Here is a 22,408-nt window from a genome sequence, read left to right as displayed (position 1 = left end):
TTTATAAAATCATCAGAGAAAAATAATTTGAAAAAGTCAATTTCTCTGAGACCTGTTGAATCAAATTGGATTCCTGGGATGGCCAAAAACTCAGGAACCTGGGGCTCAAAATTGTCTGGTGGTGGGGTCCATACGGGATCAATCATTTGGGGGGGGGTCTCAGCTGCTCTACGGGGGCGTCTTTGAGGGGGTCCCTCATCACTAGAGGAGGAAGATGAGGTTAAGACGAATCCTTCAAATTCCCCGCTTGCATCACTGGCTGTGTCAGAGTCAGAGGCAAGCATGGCATATGCCTCCTCCGCTGAATACATTCTTTTGGATGACTGGGATGACATTTGGGATGACATTTGGGATGACATTTGGGATGACATTTGGGATGCCATTTTTATTTTTGTGTTTCTGTAAGTGTAATGTTTCAACACGTGTATAGTGTAGGGGGGGGTACAAACTTTATTTCAACACGGGGGGTATGTAGTGTGTAGTGTGTATGTAGTGCAGAAAAAAAATACTTTATACAGGAATTTGATCCCAATAAAAAAAAAAAAAATTAGATCAACCCTGTGGCAAAAATGCTGATCTGTGATGTACGTCACTCAGCAACTTCAAGGCAGCTTTTGGTACAACCTTGAAGGGGTTAAAAAAAAAAAAAAAGGTCCTGCGCCAAAAATTGAGCACAGATGTTGGTCAGTAACGTCCGTCACTGAACAGCGCTCAAAGGCAACAGGAATTTGATCCAAAAAAAAATAAAAAATAGATCAACCCTGTGCCGAAAATGCTGATCAGTGATGTACGTCACTGATCAGCGCACAGTGGCCACAGGACACCCACAAAATCACAGTGTGTGTAAAAAAAAATTAAAAAAAGACCCCACAGCACCCTCAAAAAAAAAAAAAAAGGTGATCAGTGATGCGACACTGATTACCAGTGAGGGGCAGCAGGTGCACAACCTTTGGTGCAACTGACAGTGCAACTGACAGCAACTGACAGGTATATATAAAAAAAAAAAACCCTGCTCCCCCAAAAAGTTGCTGATCAGTTAATTTATACTGATCAGCACAAAAGGGGGGGCAGCAGGGGGGGCAGCAGTCAGTTGCACAGGCAGCACAACCTTTGGTGCAACTGACAGGTATATATATAAAAAAAAAAACCTGCACCCCCAAAAAGTTGCTGATCAGCACAGATATACTGATCAGCACAAAAGGGGGGGCAGCAGACACAAAATATAGCACTCTCTATCACTCTCTGTCACTATCTGTCACTATCTCTCACTATCTCTCACTATCTCTCACTATCTGTCACTATCTGTCACTCTATGACACTGCAGCAGCAGCACACAGGAAGTCACAAGATCCAGGAAGCATCCAGCTGCTGGCAGCACGCTACCAGCGGTGATCAGGTAAGTATCAGGCAAGGATCAGGTCAGTATATCACGACAGATTGGCACGGTGACCGCTCTGCACGCAATTCCAGACCGGAATGGCGTCTGCAGCGCAGTCACCGTTAGTTTAAATCACGCGCCATGGCTGTGATTGGTCCATCGGTCCGACGGACCAATCACAGCCTTGGGGGCAGGTGGGGTGAGGTGTGGTCATCACCGGTGACCCCCTCACACCCGGCGGTGATTGATCCCTGTGTTACCGAGCGTCTGATTCGCCGGTAACACAGGAAAATGCTGCGATTGGCTGTTCACATTGAACAGCCAATCGCAGCGATCGCCGACGGGGGGGAGGCATCGCCGCCCCCCCTGGGCATGCTGGGACATGTCTGCTGTCAGGGACAGCAGACATGTTTAAACTGTCACCGCGTCTATAGACGCGGTGACAGTTTAAAGTCATGACGTATATATACGTCATGTGTCGGGAAGTACATCCCGGCCATGACGTATATATACGTCAAATGTCGGGAAGGGGTTAAACATGTTATTTCAAGCCATATTGAGCTTATTTTTTTGTAAGGATATCAATATGCCTATGCCAAGTATATTTAAATTGCTCTACTGTATTTAACACTTCCATCTCTGATGGGAGGCTATTCCACTTATCCTTTCTGTGAAGTAATTTTTCCTCAAATTTCCCCTGAATCTTCCTCCCTCTAGTTTTAGTGCATGTCCTCTCTTTCTGTGAAGAATGTCTACCATCTGTACCTTTATATATTTGAAAGTTTCTATCATGTCCCCCTTTCCCTTCTCTGCTCCAAAGTATACATATTAAGATATTTTAGTCTTTCCTGGTACGTTTTGTAATGTAGGCCATGCACCATTTTAGTAGACCTTCTTTGTACAGTCTCTAATGTATTTATATCCTTCTGGACATATGGCCTCCAGGACTGAACACAATACTCTAGATTAGGTTGTACCAATGGCCTATACATTGGAATTATTACTTCTTTCTTTCTACTGCTGATACCTCACCCTATGCAACCAAGCATCTGACGTGCCTTCTTCATTGTTCTGTTACATTGCCTACCTGCCTTTAAATCCCCTGAAATAGTGACACCTAGATCCCTCTCTTCCTCAGTAGTTTCCATTATAGTGCCATTTATACTATATTTAGTCCTTGGATTTTTGAGACCCAAGTGCATGATTTTGCATTTTTTGGCATTAAACTATAGTTGCCATGCTCTTGACCATTCCTCTAATCTACCTAGATTGATCATCAATCATTTGTTTTACCCCTCCTGGTGTGCCTACCTTGTTGCATACCTTTGTGTCATCTGCAAAAAGGCACATTTTACCCTCAATTCCATTTGCAATATCACCAATAAAGATATTAAAAAGCACTGGTCCAAGCTCAGATCCCTGGGATAATACACTTTTAACCTTTCCCTCCATTGACTGTACTCTGTTTACTACAACTCTATGTTTTCTGTCCGGCAACCAAGATTTTATCCATTTAACCATCTTAGAATCCAATCCCAAGCTTTCAAGTTTATTTAACAGTCTGCGATGTGGGACAGTGTCAAAAGCCTTACTAAAGTCTAGATAAGCTACATCTACAGCCCCACCTTGATCTATTACCCCCCATGCTGTTTCGTATCCTGTAAGTTGCTGGTTTTGAGATATTCTACAACTCTTTGTTTTAATAGTGTTCCAATCAATTTCCCTACTACTGATGTAAGGCTCACTGGTGGATAGTTGTTTACTTCTTCCTTGTATCCACTTTTGTGCAGTGGTAATACATTGGCTGTTTTCCAGTCCTCTGGTATTACTCCAGTAGGTAATGACTTTTTAAATAAATCTGTTAATGGTTTTACCAGCTCCCCTTTAAGCTCTTTTAGTATCCTTGGATGTATCCCTTCTGTCCCCGTTAGTTCTGTTATGACTTTCTCCTCTGTAAATGTACTTGTTTCTCCCTCATTTTTCTGACTATACTTGAAACTTAATTGTGGCCCCTTCCCCTCTCTTTGAGCAGTGAATACTGAGCAGAAATAATTCTTAATATGATCTGCTATCACATTGTCCCCCTCAAGTAGACTTCCACTCTCTGTCTTTAGTCTTATTACTCCACCTTTTGTTTTTCTCCTTTCACTTATATACCTAAAAAAGTTTTCTCCCCTTTAGCCACTGACTGGGCCATTTTCTCCTCAACCTGTGCTTTTGCACATCTTATTACCTTCTTAGCCTCCTTCTGCCTAACAAGATACACCTCTTTGTCCTCATTATTTAGCATCTGCTTATATTTCTTAAAGGCCAACTTTTTTGCTTCCACAATACTTGCTACTTCTTTCGCAAACCACACTGGCTTCCTTTTCCTTGTGTTTTTACTAACTCTTTTGACACAAAGGGTCAAAATTCTGCTTGGTGCGGTCCGTTCCGACTTCTTTCGGAAATGACCGAACGCCACTCACGGCAGACATTGTAAGAACACACGTCCACAGGTCGTCTGCATCCGTTCGGACGGACTCGCTAAGAATAGGGAGTGTCTTCAGACTGCATCCAAACGTGCGTGTGTGGTGGGAACTCAAAGATTCTGCTCGGTCTTACTGCGTCCGAACGGATGGGAAGCTGACCGTACGCACCGAGTTGGTGTATTTCCGCAAACCTCACTAATCTATTTGGAAGTCATGCTTCTGCAACATGACACACTTATCCAATTAGCCTACCTCATAACACATAGATTATTTTAAAATGTAATCAATTACTTCCTAATTGATACTTAAACACATTACTTGCACTTTAGATTAACCCTTACATCATGTTATGTGTTATTACTTTATTGTTGCCCCTTTACCTGTCTTAGTGCTTCCAATTGAACCTGTGAAAAGAGTGTATGCAATCACTAATGACTAGAGGAGTGGATTGTATTGTGGTCAGCTGCGAGTGTTTAAGGTGCGGGCGTACTAATTGGGAGATCCGAATGCCTAGCGCATGAACCAGTGCTCTCCGAGAACTGAAACTTGCTTATGGACTCCGCAGATTTTTGCCGTGTTGGTTCGCATGCACTCGGTGTCCAGTCCGAATGCACGCCTACCACTGTTCGTGCACTCCCACGTGTACGCCCAGATTTACGCCCAGTTTTGCCCACTTTGAAACCGCGCCCTTGTGTACGCCCACATGATGCCCATGTGACGCCCATATGTCCCGAGGGAGTTTGGTGCACATTTGTAGACGGTATTGGTTAGAACGAGTGCGCAGACACTACATTGCACATGTGCATTGCGTTGCTTACGCATGCACAGATAGCTAAAAAGTGCCCTCCGAAAGAATTCGGAATGGACCGCCTCAACCAGAATAAGGCCCAAAGTTCTGTAGCTTTTAGTATTGCACTTTTTCATTTTTCCCACTGCTCCTGCACTCCTTCTAAGTTCCTCCACTCTGCCAAAGAATCCCTTACAGAGTTTCCCATCTCTACAAAATCAGCCTTCCTAAAATCTAACACCTTTGTTTTTGTGTGCGATGAGTCGGTCTCTGTCTTTATTCTGAACCATACTGCTTGATGGTCACTGGTTCCCAGGTTTTCACCCACATTTACGTCAGATATTCTGTCACCATTTGTAAGTAACAGATAAAGAGGGGATGTCCCAGAGAGGACAAAGGCAGAACAGTGAGGGTTTTTGGGGCACACTTGTAAAGTTGATATGTAATAGGTAAAATTAGTGAATTAAAATTGTACTTTTATTACACAAATCTAAAAAAGAGAAACGTCACTAAAGTTGCAGAACTATATGCATGAATAAATTACGACAACTTAAATAGTAAGTTCGTCATTAATTCACAGGCAAAAATGATTAGTACACGGTGTCCTCCAATGCTGTATCATTGCACCAAATAAATTAGGGGTACTTCTTTACTTTCACGGCGCCAGCATGGCGCCGCGCGTCAGAGTCCCCTTGCGGGGCTCGCTTCGCTCGCCCACGTTGCGGGCTCGGTGGCTCGCTACGCTCGCCACGCTAATTAAAATCAACTCCATGCCAACATGGATAGTGGAGGTATGAACTATCCATGTTGGCATGGCGTTAACTTAGTTTATTTTACTTAATTAGTGGCGAACGTAACCCGGAAGTACGCGCGGCGCCATGCTGGCGCCGTGAAAGTAAAGAAGTACCAAATTAGGTTCCAGGGTTGGAATTTGTGCATAAATTGTTGTAACAGACAAATGTTTATTACTATGTATGGACAAATTCCCCGATGCTTAAGCAGGATATAGCAGAGCGTTGTTCTAGCGTTCAATTCTAAGCCTTACTACTGACTCAATGATAATTCCACATTAAATTGTATGAGCTAATAGTATAAAAGAATAGAGCACAGGAAGACCCCTCATATGGGCACTTTTCAAGCTTTTGAATACCCTGGATAAAGTTAACATTTTGGAAGCTTATTTCAAAAACACTGATTTTTTGCTGTAAAGTTTTAAAATTGCTATTATTTCTGGGCTAGTCTTTTACAGTTTCTGCTAGATTATAGGAAATTTCAGATATCTGTAAAGAACGCTTTAGCAAAGGCATTTGCATTATTTTCCTGTACCCAGCTAAGCTTCAAATCATTCATGGCAAAAAACTCTTCTATTTTGACTACCTTACAAGACTGGGTAGAAGTTAATATGATTGTGGGTGGTGATCTTAATATGGTCCTGTATCCTTCTATAGATGCTCCAGGAAGCATGAGTCTCACGGGAGATTGAAGGGGTGCACCATCCGCACTCTCTCTCTCCTCAAAAATTCCTTTCAGCTAGTTGACCCTTGCCATTACCATCACCCGGTGGCTACAGAGTGTTCTTTTAATTCCTACCCACATGATTTAATCTCCTGCTTGGACTTTTGGTTGATGCCTAGGTCCTTGCTCCCCAGGCTTATTGTTTAGGCTGTAGCAGATATAAGAAGCACGGATGATGCTCCATATTGGTTTATACTTACATTAGCGTAACCCCATCTCCCTTCATTTAATTAGAGATTTCCTGATGATTTTCAAAAACCTGTTGCAATGTTTCTTATTCTGTGCAAGTTTGCTGCTGCATCCCTTTTTAAGAGTCATACTATCTCTTTTAACAAAAGTGTTGGCTTAACCATAATCCTGTCTACATGAAATGTACTTTTGTATTTCCTGGATTTGTCCTTATCATATCTTTGCTGTTTCTGTATAAGTGTACACTGTTTTTGCTCTGTACCAAACTTTTTGCAAAAATGATGCATGCTGTCCCAATGAGATTGCCAAAAACTTCACACAACAGCACAGATTTATTTTGTGTGATCTTACACAAGGAAACCATGCTCAGTTAGATGAATATGCTTTCAGAAAATAATTTCTAAAAGGCCACACATAAAAATAGCATACGTACATATGTGGTGAAAAATGTATTTGCTATTTGGATTGATTTAAATAAAAATATAAAGAAAGTATAATGTCTGACATCCAAATGAAAGCACAAACAAATTAGTATTGAAATTCATATGCAAACTCTCAAAACACTTAATGGATCATAGGTGTTAATGTAATCGGTCTTTGTACGCCTCTTTCCTCCTGTTACACCTTTCAAGATGGCAATGAGATGGCACATGGATTTAGGCATATGCTTTTTGGTGAGCATGAACAGTATAAAGTTATGGAGGTGACACTAAGCAAATGGACATTCTCCCATCTGACTCCCTTAGGTGTACTTTCTCTCACTGTAGAACAAGAGCTCTCAAAATTCTGTATCACACATGGACTTTTGTCAGAAGTTGCTCCTCGGACAGAGGAAAGTAAACATCAACCACTATAAGGTGAATATGTAATACCCTACAATTAAAGCAGCAGTCATTTACAAGTAGGGTGGCCAATTCCGGGATCGTCGGGATATGGCCACAAAATGTGCGGGATTTCCAATCCTGGATATCTGGATGCCGGGCAGCATCTGAGCACCCGCTCAGATGCTGCCTGGCTGCTCCCGATCCGGCGTGCGGCCTGTGCAGTGTGACAGTAAGAGTTTACGCTGCGCAAGTCACACCCGCGCATTGACGTTCTCTTCCCGGCCCCTCAACCCACATACTCTGCAGTTGCTACCTCGCACTCGGAGGCACCAGGCACCCTCGCCCTGCTGCTGTCTGCCCCTGTCCCCGGTATGGGTGGAGAGGCACTTTTTTTTTATTAGGAATGCCAGTCCCAGGATCCTGGGAATCAGTGGGTTCCTTTTCCAGTATAGCATATATCATATATGCCATGCTGGAAAAGGAACCCACTGTTGTGCGGTCAATGACGCTGAAGTGAAGAAGGGCCACAAAGAAGATCAGGCTCTGTACATGCTTAAGACAAGGTGAGAGGGGGCTGGAGGGACACAGACATGTGGGGAAGCTGCTGAAGGTACATAAAGAGGTGGGGAAGCTTCTGGAGGGACACAGGGCATGGATATGCTGGAGAGATAAAAGCAAATATATGTATAAGGAGCACTACTGCGGGCGTTATATGTATAAGAGGCACTAGTACTGTGAGCATTAAGTAAGGGTCACTACTATTGTGGCCATCATTTGTAATGGGCACTTCTACTATTACTATGGGCATTTGGTGTAAGGGGAACTGTTATTATAGGAATTGTGGTTAAGGGAAACTATTTTGTGCATTGTGTGAGTGGGGCACTAATGTATGGCATGATATGTATATGGGGAACATGTAACATGAATAAGGGGCTTGGTGTGGTGTTAGATCAGGGCTGGGCAATTGCGGCCCTCCAGATGTTGAGGAACTACACATCCCAGGATGCTTTGCCTTAGTTTTGCTATGTGGCCATGCTGAAACTGATGCAAGGCATGCTGGGATGTGTAGTTCCTCAACATCTGGAGGGCCGCAATTGCCCAGCCCTGTGTTAGATGAATATGCAGCATCATTTGAATTGGGTGTGCTAGTGTGACCATGACCTTTGTGTTTGCAGCAGAATCCTTTGTCATGCACTGTCCCTTTATAAAGTCAGGGGGGTTGCGCACAAATTTATAGTTTGCAGAGGGGTGCCAAAAATGCTAGCACTGGCTCCATCTAATGGGAGAGGGTGAGTATCACCACCACCTTTCCAGGGCCACATAGCCTTGCCTAATAGCCAAATTTAAGTCTGGGATATGGAACTCAACAAACCAATGATTGGCAGCGATTACATGGCAGAACACTATTGAGGCTAAGGTGTTATTGAGCTTTAATAAGAAAGAAGCAAAAGCTTTGTGTTTAAAAGATCACCTAGAACAGGCATGTCCAAACTATAGCCCTCCAGCTGTTGTGAAATTACAAATCCCATCATGCCTTGCCACAGTTTTGCTATTAGGGAATACTAAAACTATGGCAAGGCACCATGGGACTTGTAGTTTCTCAACAGCTGGAGGGCCATTGTTTGGACATGCCTGATCTAGATATTGGTTGCTTGGTGGGCTGGTAGTTTTGGCCCAAAAAGTATGCTAAGGCAAGAATCTTGTTTATCCTTTACAGCAGTGGTTCCCAAACTGTGCGCCTAGGCTCCCTGGGGTGCCTTGGAGCACTTGCAGGGGTGCCTCAGGTTGGTGGTCCAGAACCAATTCAAGTTATTTATGGGCAATGAAATAGGCAAAATCAGTGATTGTGGCTTCCAATTAAGAATATGTGGGTATGCAGAAGTAAATCATGTTTCTCACCACATAAGTGGACCTATGGAAAACATTTGGTACCTGGGCGTCCGATTTTGTGATTGTATGCCTTACCTTAAGGCATACAATCAGATGCGATGCGATTCGATGCAATTTTGCATAGGATTCAATGTTAAGAAGGTCCTGTTCATTTCCCCACTATCCAAGTGGGCATAGAGTTGATTTTATATAGCGTGGCGAGCGCAGCGAGCCACCGAGCCCGAAGCGTGGCGAGCGAACGCATATTTCTTAAAAAGTATTCTGTGTCCCCTCGCCACGCTTCGGGCTCGGTGGCTCGCTACGCTCGCCACAGGTTTATATCCAACTCCATGCCCACTTGGATAGTGGGGAAAGGAAAAGGACCCCTTTTTCCCATTGAATTCTATGTTAAAATGGACTCAGACCATTTTAACATTGAATCCTATGGAAAAATCTTGACCATCGCATCGCATACGATTTGGTCGCATGCGATGCGATCCGATCCGATTTCTAAATCGGACGCCCAGATACTACATAAGTACCAAACATTTAAATCACAACTAATTTAATATTTTTCCTGAAATTAGTAACCAACTTTTGGCCTAGGGGTGCCGTGAAAAATATTCTGATACTTTAGGGTGCCACAATTCAAAAAAGTGTGGGAACCACTGCTTTACAGTATGTTAGATTGCAGATTTCTTTTGTATAATTATACTGACTAGCAGTGCTTGGCATTGTAAATTGTATATCTTAAGGCCCACATACGCTACCTCGAGAAATAAACCCAAATCAGGTGAGTGTGATGTCCCCTCGGGTCAGATGCATGGTCCTGGGCACATCAGACCTAAGTTGAAGGGTGGACCTGCATGGATACTAATAATTAAAGATTGGACTGGATCACATAAAGAGCACAGGTCTCAAACCATATATGTGCTACTTGCACAAAATTTAGAAATTCAGCAACACAGTGTAACCAAGTAATGTTCTGTACTCCAGGTAGAATGTAACCAAGGAATACACTCCAGGTAGAAACTTATGTATTGTCTCTTAATAAATCTGCCCCACTAGGGCCCTTATTCTGGTTGGTGCGGCCGGAGCCGCACACGGTGCTCCGGCCGCACAAACCAATCCCCGCCCACGAGACGGATCGCCACGGCCGTCCGTACACGGACGGCTGGCGATCCGCATAAAAATGGTGGGGCGTACGCCTCCACCATGGTGGGAGCTGCCCCCTGCATTCGATGGTCGTCGACCATCGAAGGCAGGGCCGCACGCCACAGCAGCTCCCGCAAGCTGAGACCACACGGACAATCGTCCGTGTGATAGCTTGTATGGGGGCTGAGAGCTGACATCCGGCGACGTCAGCTTTCCGCCCCCATCAGTGGCGTCATACCCTGATTAGCATGCATACGCCCCGCGTTTGCATGGGAACGCCCATGAAACGCGGGGCGTATACATAGGGAAATGAGGGTATGAAGCCCCTCACGCCCCTATACGCCCCCTTTGCGGCGGACGAAATACGTCTGCGGCGAATGGGGCTGCACATGCGCATATTGACCTCTGCGCATGTGCAGACTAAAAACATCGGCGGTACGGCCGCACGCGGGCCGTACCGTCCGATTCAGAATAAGGGCCTTAGTTTGAGTACGGGTCATTAGGTCGACAGTTTGTAGATCAACAGTCATAAGGTCAGCCTCCTTTGGTCGACATATGAAAGGTCTAGAATGACCTTGAAAAATGGTCAACATGTATAAGGTTGACACAGAAAAAGGTCAACACAAATTTTTCATAGTTTTTTCAATGTCTATGTTGACATGATCACTGTATAAGTGTACCGCATCCCCTGGCATGGCACTCTGCACTCGTCATGCTTCGGATACGGTGCCTCGCAAGTCCGTTAAAAAAAAAGGAAAAACTCATGCCGACCTTTTGTCAATGTCAACCTTTTTCATTGCCTGTCGACCAATAGTGGCCAACCTATTGACTGTCAACCTAATGAATGCATACCCTTAGGGCATGATTCAGACCTGTTTGCATGGCTATGAACTTGCACGGCGGAGGATTATTGATACACTGCGCATGCGTCCGGTTCGCAGTATCCAAGCGTGAGGCAATACTGCAATGAAATCCTGCTACTATTCCTATATGCATGCTATTCGCAAGGTGACTAACAGGAAGCAGGTGTCTGTGGGTGCACACCAGATGTTTAGTGGGAGTTATAAGAAAAACACAGGTGTACCGGGAAAATGCTGGGAGTTTCCAGAGAAATGCAGGCTTTCCCAGACATTTTAGGGGAGTGTGTGACGTCCGCTCCAGGCCAGATATGCCTGTTTTCATGTGGCCAGTGTAAAAATCATTCAGTGGTGAGCCTTGGACTTTGGAACTATTCTCTCTGCTGGAAATGGATGTGTAGCCACACACAGCCATTCGCACGCGCACATTGATTCGAAAGGTGGGATTTTTGCGAATTTGTGCCCATGTGATCAGGTCGGAATCTGACTTTTAATTATTTGCCCACACATACAATTGCACACAGATGGACTGTGAAAAGGAATATGGATCAAAAAGTGTGCCATGCAATATTTACACACACACACACACACACACACACACACACACACACACACACACACACACACACACACACACAGCAAGTTGCAGTTTACATTTGTAGACAGCTTCTCTTACGTCCTTTCGTATAATCTGAGACCTATAGAAAATGAACAGATTTTTTTCATTTCTGTTGTCTACTATTTCTTACTGTACCAGCTGTGCCTTATACTTAGAACAGAATAAAGAAACTGCAGCATGAGTTTATCTCAAAATAAAGAAAAAATATTTCAAATGAACGGGGTAAAATATATGGATTATTCCTTAAGTATAACTTTCAGTAATCATCACAATCTGTAAATGCCATGCACAAAACCAATTTAGGTCTTCAGTTACTTATATGGCACACCTTATACTTTTGCTGACTGACTAGCTGGTGACATTTGCTTTTGATAAACTGCAGAGAAGCTGCGTGTTTTTTTAGCCTGATGGTTAAAGATGCTATGTAATTTTAAAGGAATGTGCACTGTATCTCCTCGGAAACAGTACACATGTTCTTCAAATTATAGGTGGTATACACATAACATATGACAGAAAATATTGTATTTTGTCAGGCTCCAGAAGCACATGCTGTATTACCTGTATTTTTTTTTTGCTTTTTTTATTCTCTAAGAGCACATTTCTCTGAATTGCCTGATGGGTATGTCGTGTGATGACAAAGATTCATAAAGTGCCATCTTGATCTTGCTTTTTTCAGAAAGTGTAAAGAGCATATGTATTATGGTTGTGCTGCTTGTGATGTTTTGAAGTTATCATGCACTATGGGGCATTTGTATTAATAATTATTGTCAGATGCTTAAAAGTTGGTAGGTATGTAGCAGATAAGAGCAAGGAGGCAAGTTCGAAATTTCATTTAAATCAGGGCAGGTTTTCTTGAAGGATACAGGTGACAGAGGAAGAACAGCAGTTAATATGATAAGCTATCAATCTCTCCTTGGATATGTACTTTTCAGTCATACAGCAATGTGACACTCCAATAACACAGTAATTGGCTTGGGCACAATTCTTTTTATAAAGCCAGGTAAACATATTCTGCAGTCTATTCTGCCTGACTTTTAATTCATATATCACTGTGCAGTGTTTCTCAAACTTGGTCCTCAAAGCACCCTACGAGCCCTGAATTTAAAGATATTTATGGCTCAGCACAGATGGTTAAATCAAATTGACTGACAAACTAAGTAATTTGGGACCATGAATGGACATACTTAAAACCTGGAACATAACGGCCTTGAGGACTATGGAGCAGATGTATTAATCCTTTGGGCAGTATTTAATGATATTAATCACTTGTGCAGTGAATCCTGTTTAGGATTTGCTGCGTTCCGGAGGGCTGGAGCATCCAAATAGCATGCCCCTTCACATAATAAAATTACTGATTTTTTGACAAAAAAAAAACCCCAAAAGCTTTATTTTAAAAGAACACTTTCCAGTTCACCTTAAAAAGATGTTGAATGCAAAATGGTGAATCATGGTGAAAATCATGCTGAAAGCAGTTTGCCATCCTAGCATTGAAAACACTCTAGGCGAATCCCAGTGAAACCCCCATTGAAATACACCAGCAAGTTGCAGCGAGCATGAAACTGAGAACTGGCGGGCATTCACTGTTTGCTTTCGGTGAACATTGAATAGGGTGAATCAGATTTTCAGTGAAAAAGATTCACAGCAAGGAGTGAAAACAGCCCGATTCGCCGAGAAAAACAGTGAATCGGGAGCTTTGAATACTGACCTTTGAGTGGCAAGTGAATTTGTCAAAATAGGTGTGAAAATTGCCAGTGACTCATTTTTATTTATCATGTAATGTTTAGTTTATACAGAAAATGTAATTAGTTTTACACAACATGTTTTATTTTAATTTATATAACAAATGTGAGAAATGCTGGCATATTTAGCGGATATTTTGCGCATCTCTCACAGAAATGTTGGCACTCAAAGCCTGGTAAAGTGATAAAGGGGTGATAAAATGAAAGGTGATAACGCAGTAGCCAATTAACTACTAAATGTAATTTTTTCAAACAAAGCTGATTGGCTGGTGTGTTATAATCTCCACTTTTTTACTTTACTAGGCTTAATACATCTGCCCCTGAGTTTGGAAAACTGTTATGGCTGAGTCATGCAAAACAACACTTAATCAAGAGCTTGTAGCATCTAACCATTTCACTACATGTCAAAAATAATCATGGAAGGGCCACTATTATCCATGTCCACATCATGCTGGATTTTTCTTTTTATAACTAAGCTATCCTGGCTACATATTAATGTTAACTGTTAGAAACAGTAGTTGCAAGAACAGCTGTCTTGTGAATTACATCTTGGGGACATCGGTGTAATATTTTAAATTTTTAGAAAAGACTCCTTCTAAAATTTTGTCTCTGAAGATGTGAAAAATGCCAGTTAATAGAGCTGGATGGGGACTCTAATTACACCACTCAACAAAAATTCAAGGATATTTGAAATTCAAGGATATTTGAATGAATTTAGGGTGCTGATTCCAAATACACAATGCTATTGGTTTTCCCAGACTGGCTCTATTTCTTGAGATATTGCATTTTTTTCCATTAGCGCTTTAGACCTGCTTGTCTTAGTCATTGTGGTTTGATCTTCATTGTGTATTTACTACATCTGAAACTTTGTTTCTTGTTTCTTCGTCCACAAACATCATTAACAAGCATAATTTGTTGTTTTTCCAGGCAAACATGAGTTCATTCTTCCACCTCTCCATATAAAGTTGGGATTAATGAAGCAATTTTTTAAGGCCCTTAATAGAAATGGTGATTTCTTCAAGTATATTTGCATTTCATTTCCAGGATTAAGCATTGGGAAAAAAAAAAAAGCTATTGGGTGAAATTTACTAGGATGAGAGAATCAGAAAGTGAGAGATTTGGAAAGAAATCTCCTGCTTCTTTTTAAAGCGGCAATCATCTACACTGCAAAATCAAACTGGTTTTGGAGTGTATATGATTGCCGCTTTAAAAAAAACAAAAAAAAACCTGGAGATTTCTTACCAAATCTCTCACTTTCTAATCTCTCATCCTATTAAAGTTCAAGTGGTGTCTTTATTGGTCTACAAATTTGAAAACTTGTGAATGATTCTAATAAAAAAAAAAAAAAAAAAACCTGTGAACCCTGTTGAATCTTCTACCTGGACCAGTTATGAGGGATTTTCCCAGGACATAAAAGTGCTGGAGAAGAGGTATCAAGGTAGATGGGACAGGCATATGATGGCTTAGTACTGTTGGGGTCTTATATGTGACTGTGACAATCACTTCTATAAAAGAAAATCATACAAGCAGCAGGTTTTAAAGCAATAGTCAAAAGTTTACCATGCTTATATGTCGTTTCATTAAATAAATATTAATTTGGAGTGTCATCATGAGTTTCTATTGAAGTGATTTGTAGTAATCTCTACATGCTAAACTACACAGTTCTGCATGTCAAAAAATGAATGCGTTTTACTGTGTTTTTTTGGGGGGGGGGGGGATAAGGTACTTGTGTATTTTGGCGGCGCCCATCGCATCGCATACCATAACGCATACGATGGTATGCGATGCAACGCGATATCGTACGATAGTGCACGATGGCATACAATTTTGAAATTGTATGCCATTGTACATGGCATACAATGCCATACGATGCGATGCGATTAAACATTGTATAAGCACCCTAATGGGTGCTTATACAATGTTAAGCACCCAAATGGGTGCTTACAATGTTAAATGCACCCCCACGCCACCCCCCCACTATAAACGTGAACCCGAAGCGTGGCGAGCGCAGCGAGCCCGCGAGGGGCGGCGGTACGCGTCCTACGACCTTTTCATACTCCCACTATCCACGTCGGCGTGGAGTTGAGAATAGAATAGTGTGGCGAGCGCAGCGAGCCCGAAGCGTGGTGAGCGCACGCGGATACCTGTGAAGCCCGCGAAGGGACGCGTTTACCTGTGAAGGTATCCGCGTCCGCTCGCCACACTATTCTATTCTCAACTCCACGCCGACGTGGATAGTGGGGGTATGAAAAGGTCGTAGGACGCGTACCGCCGCCCCTCGCGGGCTCGCTGCGCTCGCCACGCTTCGGGTTCACGTTTATAGTGGGGGAGTGGCGTGAGGGTGCATTTAACATTGTAAGCACCCATTTCAGTGCTCAAAAGCACCCTTTAGGGTGCTTATACGATTTTTGGTCGTATAGGGGGTCAAAATCGCGTCGCATGGCATGCGATGCGATCTGTTCGTCGTACGACGGACATCGGGGGCGCCGCCAAAATACACAAGTACCGGGGATAAAGTAGAGCCAATCTGGGAAAACCAATGCCTTATTCAGAATCCGCACCCTCAAATTACCATAGCAAAAATTATTGACTATAGGCATAGGGCAGTATTCAATGCTCCCGATTCACTATTTTTCTCTGCAAATTGAGCTGTTTTCACCTCTTACGGTGAATTTTTTTCACTGAAAATCTGATTAATCCTATTTAATGTTCACTGTTTGCCGAAACCAAACAGGGAATGCCGGTCAGTTCTCCGTATCATGCTTGATGCAATTTGCTGGTGTATTTCAATGGGGTTTTCACTGTGATTTGCCGAGAGTGTATTCAATGCTAGGGATGGAGAACTGCTTTCACCATGATTTTCACCATGATTCACCGTTATGCATTTGACATCTTTTTAAGGTGAACTGAAAAGTGATCTTTTAAAAGAAAGGTTCTTTTTTATTTGGTGTCAAAAATTCTGTAATTTTATTATGTGAAGGGGCATGCTATTTGGATTCATGTGCTTGCAGCACATGAATATATATTTCATTTTACTTTGTTTTTTTTTACGCATTACGTCAGCAGGGGACGGGGAGCCACTCATTAGATATTAACTGCACTGCAGGAGCGGGACCATCGCATCTCTTCCGGGGTGTAGCTTCTGCTGCCTGTGTCCCCGACAGCCCTCCTTCTCCGCCACACATTCCTGTGCAGGCAGGGAGGCTTCCATCTCCCTGCCTTCCGCCGTCCCCCGGCTCCCTGCAGCATTCGCCGGGGGGGGGGGGGGGGGGGGGGGGATGGGAGGGGGGTTAAAATTCACCATCAGGGGCAGCGAGCCTAAATAGGATTTGCTGCACATCGCGCTAATCCTCATTGAATAATGGCCATAGTGTTGACCAATGTTATTATTGTGCTGCATTAAGCTACTGTTACATAGCACAATACATAAAATAATGCAGAATTTGTAAGGATCGTTATAAATATGTCCCCATCTAATCTACATTAATACTGAAGCAATTAACATATATTTTTTTTAAATACATATTCTCCAATGAATGTATTGAGTTACATTGGACCCTAAAATAATTGTGTACAATCTCCATTGCTTCAAGTTAACTTAAATTAAATAATTTTGGAAATGAAGCAGAAAATTTATGGGTATTCCTGTGAAGTGACTGGCAGGTGGCTACATGTAAACTCACGGGCGAATTATGAGAGTAAAGCAGGCATGTCAATAAATGCTTCATTCACAAATGCACAGCAGCCACAGGGACCGTACTGAGATGAAGAAACTGCACATGCAGGTGGCGGCATGTCCGGGACCACTGGTGCTGTAAACACGTGGAGATGCTGAAAGTTGGCATTTCAGTGCCTGTACAGATAGAGGGACCGTCATCCAGCTCACTGGCGCGCCATTCCTGGTGGCTGGCGTGCTCCATCTGTATATTCAGGCTAAGGCATTTATGCCAACAGGAGGCCTCAATGGTTCGTGTAGAATATGAAGTTTGGGTATCTCTACAGGTGAAAGACTTATTCTCAGCATGTGCAAATCGGGACTTGTGATACCGCTCACAGCCCCATCAGCCGCCGCAGCATGAGTAACAGGGGCTCTGTCATCGGATGCAGACATCCTGGACCTTCGTTTTAGGATCCTAAAGCCAGCCTGAGTAAGCCCACACACGCTGCCTGGTGCCTGTAACCATCATGAATTGCGATCCAAAGCTGCATTCTAAGATCTTCCACACAGCCATGCATGACCCATTCCAATAGATACAAAATACTCTGCTTCTGGACTTCCCTCTTACTGTATGATTGCCATCACCTGTGTTGAACTACATAATTGATGAGAAGGGTGTTTCAAAGAAGGTGATGGCAATCATACAATACCAGGAAAGTTCTATTTTGTACCTAATGGAATGGATTAAGTTGGAGGGTATGTGAATCATGTCCATGGTATATCTATATATACAGTATATAAAAGACTAACTACTCCTCGCCTCTATGATGTGAAGTATCGCCAGTGACCACTAGGGGCCACTCGCCGGATCAAAGTACCCTTTTGTGTGCTAAACGATGTCATAATAGAAAGCAAAAGCTATTTTTGCAGGGACACGGTTTGTTTCAAACTTGCTGGATATGTAGAGAGGAGCTGTGAAGACAGATATTGGGGGTAGGAGCACATAGGGACTTGGGGTGGAGAGTTTGTGGGCTAAAAACTGTCACAGCTCAAATTACATAGCAGAAGCCTTCATTTTGATGGGTTTTTAACTGGTTTGCAGTCAATGGATAAACGATGTATAGGTCAACAGTCACTAGGTTGACACCTAAAAAGAGTCAAAACAAACTTATCGTCGACAGACAAAATGTCGACATGATTTTTTTTCCAAAAATTATTTTTTTTTTAAAGTTGTTTTTTCATGCTTTGCTATCCATGTGTGCATAGAGTGGGAAGATAATAGTGCCCAAAGCATTGCATGTGAAAGCTGCACATATATATGGTGTCCACGATTATATAGAAACAAAAAAATCATGTTGATCTTGTCTATGTCGACCATAAGCCTGTGTCTACCTTTTGGTAGTGTAGACCTAAGGTATGTTGTCCCTTTTTTGGTGTCAACCTAGTCATTGTCGACCATTAGTGGTTGACTTATTGACTGTCAACCTAAACATTGTCTATCATCCATACCTTTTAACTAGTAGTATACTATAATCCCTTTATATAACAGAATATTTAAGAAAAGTTTTTAAAAAATTCTGGTACTTCAATCTGTAAGAAAATAACTCTCAATACAAGCATTTAAACTTAACTGTTCATTTATTTTAGTTGGCTGTGAGGTGGCTGGAGCATAATTGTCGTTATCAATACGTAGATGAACTGCTGCAATACGTACGCTTTGGCCTCATGGATACAAATACACTTCACACTTTCGTCCTTTCTCATTCTTTGATCCAAACCAGTGAATCGGCAACATCGCTTATAAATGAAGCCTTGGAATACCACCAAAATATCTATGCACAGCCAGTATGGCAGACCATACGGACAAAACCACGCTTCCAGTCCCACACACTGTACATTATAGGAGGAAAAAAGCGAGAGATCTGCAAAGTGCGGGAACTGAGATATTTTAATCCTGTGGATCAGGACAATGTTCATATAGCAGGAGTAGCGAACTGGAGTGAGCTGACACCCATGCCAGTAGGGAGAAGTCACCACTGTGTTGCCATTATGGGTGACTTTTTATTTGCTGCAGGAGGGGAAGCGGAGCATGCCACTGGGCGCACCTGTGCAGTGAGGACAGCGTGTCGATATGATCCTCGGAGCAATACTTGGTTCGAAATTGCTCCAATGAAAAACTGTCGGGAGCATTTTGTGCTTGGGGCACTGAACAATTGCCTTTATGCAGTAGGTGGCAGAAATGAACTGCGACAAGTGTTACCATCTGTAGAGCGCTACTGTCCAAAGAAAAACAAGTGGACTTTTGTACAGTCTTTTGACAGATCTCTTTCATGTCACGCTGGATGTGTTGCTGATGACCTTCTCTGGATATCAGGTCAGTGAGAATTACAGCGTAACACTTTCCATTGTGTTCTCTATGTGCACACATGTACAAAATACACCAGGTGGGGCACTCGAGAACTTCAAATGGGTGGAGAGCTGCTGGTTAAATGGAACCTTTTATGTATTGAGTTCCATCTGCGACTGAAACATTTCATGAAAAATCTGTCTGTTCCATTTTATTAATTGAGATAATAAATAAATAAGTAAAAATAATAATAAAAATATAAACATGTCATATTATACTTAATGCATAAATTATGTTCAATTTATTAGACCACGGCATTGTGTGCCCATTTTTCTGTATATGACAGGACATGTCTCTGAAGCATTTATTTTATTTGTTAAGTTATTTACAGTATGTAATGCATATACTGTATGTTCCACAGCGCTTTACAGAAAACATTAGCTCTTGCATATCAGATAAGAAATAACACTGTCTGCTTTAGCATCCATTGATGCACTATAAATTTGATAGTTACATTCAGATGCATGACTGCAAAGTTGTTTTTGTGTCCATGAAGTTTTGTAAATATACCCCCCTTGGCAAATTATAGGTCACACTCTATTTTCCCATATTGCAACAGCTATTTACTATATTGTGTGCCTCATTCAGCCTGTCATGTCATTGAATGAAATGACAACTACTGTAGAGTGCAATGTAGCAGTTGTAAAAGTAGCAGTTGTCCATAAATAGATATAGAAAACACTATCGACCCAATGGGCGGAAAATGCAGTTTAGCGTTGTAAAATGTAAAGTAATTCAATATGGGAACAAAAATGAACAAGCTACGTATAGTATAACCTGAGTTATTATAGGGAATTCTGCTGTAGAGAAGGACTTGGGGGTCATCATAGATGAAAAATTGGGTAATAGTGCACACTGCTCAAGTGCAGCAGCAAAAGCAAACCGGACATTGGCATGCATTACAAGGGGTATGGATTCAAGGGATGCCAATGTGATAGTGCCTCTTTACAAGGCATTGGTGAGACCACACTTGGAATATGGGGGTTATTCTGATTTACTCGGAAAGGCACAATCACTCTCAAATGGACAAAACCATGTGCACTGCAGGTGGGGCTGATGTAACATGTGCAGATAGAGTTAGATTTGGGTGGGGGGGGGGTGTACTTCAAACTGACATCTATATTGCAGTGTAAAAATAAAGCAACCAGTATTTACCCTGCACAGAAACAATAACACCAAAATTTAACTATCTCTGCACATGTTACATCAGCCCCACCTGCAGTGCATATGGTTTTGTCCATTAGAGAGTGATTGTGCCTTTCCGAGTAAATCAGAATAATCCCCCATTGTGTTCAGTTCTGGGCACCGCACTTTAAAAAGGACAAAAAAATAAACTCTAATCACTAGAATACAAAGATTGGTTAACCAGGCTGGTGAGAGGTGATATGATTAGTATGTTCAAATACAGGACTGGGAATCATATGGAACTGGAAGATGACTTGTTCACTAACAGCCTTATACTTAGGACACGTGGGCATGTACTGAGGCTCGAGGAAAATAAATTCTGTACTGAATTAAGAAGAGGATTATTCACCATTAGAGCAGTAAAATTCTGGATCTCATTGCCGGTGGGGGTAATTACAGCAACTACTGTTAATGAATTTAAATCAAAACTGGATGCATTTGTGGCCACTAAGGGAATCCTATAGATATGACTTTACTCAAGTCAGTAGTTACAAGTTAGATAGGTTGAACTCGATGGACTAATGTTTTTTTTCCAGCCTTTATTACTATGTTACTATAATAGCCTCTGAGCTCTGCGGCCATGCAGGAAGGCAGCCGGACTTGGTGGCATTTTTAAAGGTGCAACCATTTACAAGGCTAAACCATGCCTTGTAAATGATTGTCCCTTTAAAAAAAAAAGTCAGTTCAGCCAGTGTCCTGCACAGGTGTCTAACTCGGGGGCTGTTACATTTGACCGCATATATAGAAAATTATACTTTTATAGTAAAGGTTGAGTCTCCAATATCCAATATATATGGATATTTTTCATATTTTGGAATAGTTCATACCATAATGAGATATCTTGTGATAGGACCCAACTCTAAAAACCCAGAATGCATTATGTTTCCTTTGCACCTTATGCACATAGCCTAATTAGATATTAGATCTCAGCTTGCCTCGTATCAGTGCAGGGATCAAAGGTACACAGAGGTTGGTGTCTCTCCTTCAGATCGGACCGAAATACTGGGAAAATGTCCAGTTTTTACACCCAATGTTTCTTTGGTGCTAATTAAATACCAGCCTAGGGAGGTCATTCAGGTTGATTCTCAGCTCTGCGAGTCAACCAAACGCTGCCTGTATGACCATTCGCACTCCCTTCGCACTCAGAGTTTCCCCAGCTAACATGCAAATGGATGTTTTGCATGCGGGAAGGAAATCATTTGATGGTCGCCAACAGTCAAATGATTTCTATAGCACTCGCAGATAGTAGACACCTCTCTGGTGTCTTCCATCTGCGAGTGCCCTGTGCGGGAAGCAGGCGGGCAGCGGACATCTGCTGCTGATGTCATGGGAATGCCCATGAAACACTGCGTTCTCATGAGCACGGCGATGGCCCGCCAACCCATGCCCCCCACACTGCTGTGTGCTAGCTGCCAGCGAATAATAAATTGGCCATGGCCGCTCGCTTCAAGCTCGCAAAATCGCTCACTGTTGCGAATTCGCAGTGGGGAGTGAGAACCTTAATGTCCTCCAAGATCTCTTTGTACACAAGTGTGAACATGTGACATGCTAAAAAAAAGTATGTTTATTGTTTTGCTGAATCAGTGACAGGAGGAAAAAAAAGATTTAGGGACTTATTCACTAAAGCATGTGGAGCGATAAAGTGGAGTGAGATCAAGCATTAGCCTGCAAAATGAGAACTAGAAGCTAATTGGTTAGTGCTTCATCTATCTCCACTAAATATTTTTTCATATTTTGAGAAATACCCCTGTAAGA

General features: G+C 42.4%; 1 protein-coding gene across 5 annotated transcripts in view; it reads left to right on the top strand.

Annotated features, from left to right (window-relative positions):
- Positions 1 to 22,408, top strand: part of KLHL32 (kelch like family member 32) — a 229,253-nt gene that overhangs the window by 150,772 nt on the left and 56,073 nt on the right. For all 5 annotated transcript variants that reach the window (XM_083177009.1, XM_083177011.1, XM_083177013.1 and 2 more), the window contains one exon: positions 18,709 to 19,435. In XM_083177009.1, the coding sequence (XP_083033135.1) occupies positions 18,709 to 19,435 (727 nt within the window). The remainder of the gene's footprint in view (positions 1 to 18,708; positions 19,436 to 22,408) is intronic.

This window comes from Crinia signifera, chromosome 3, assembly GCF_055691185.1.
Source record: "Crinia signifera chromosome 3, ASM5569118v1, whole genome shotgun sequence".
NCBI lineage: Eukaryota > Metazoa > Chordata > Amphibia > Anura > Myobatrachidae > Crinia > Crinia signifera.
Note: the sequence above shows the minus strand (reverse complement) of the source record. Positions and strands in the feature narration are given on the sequence as shown.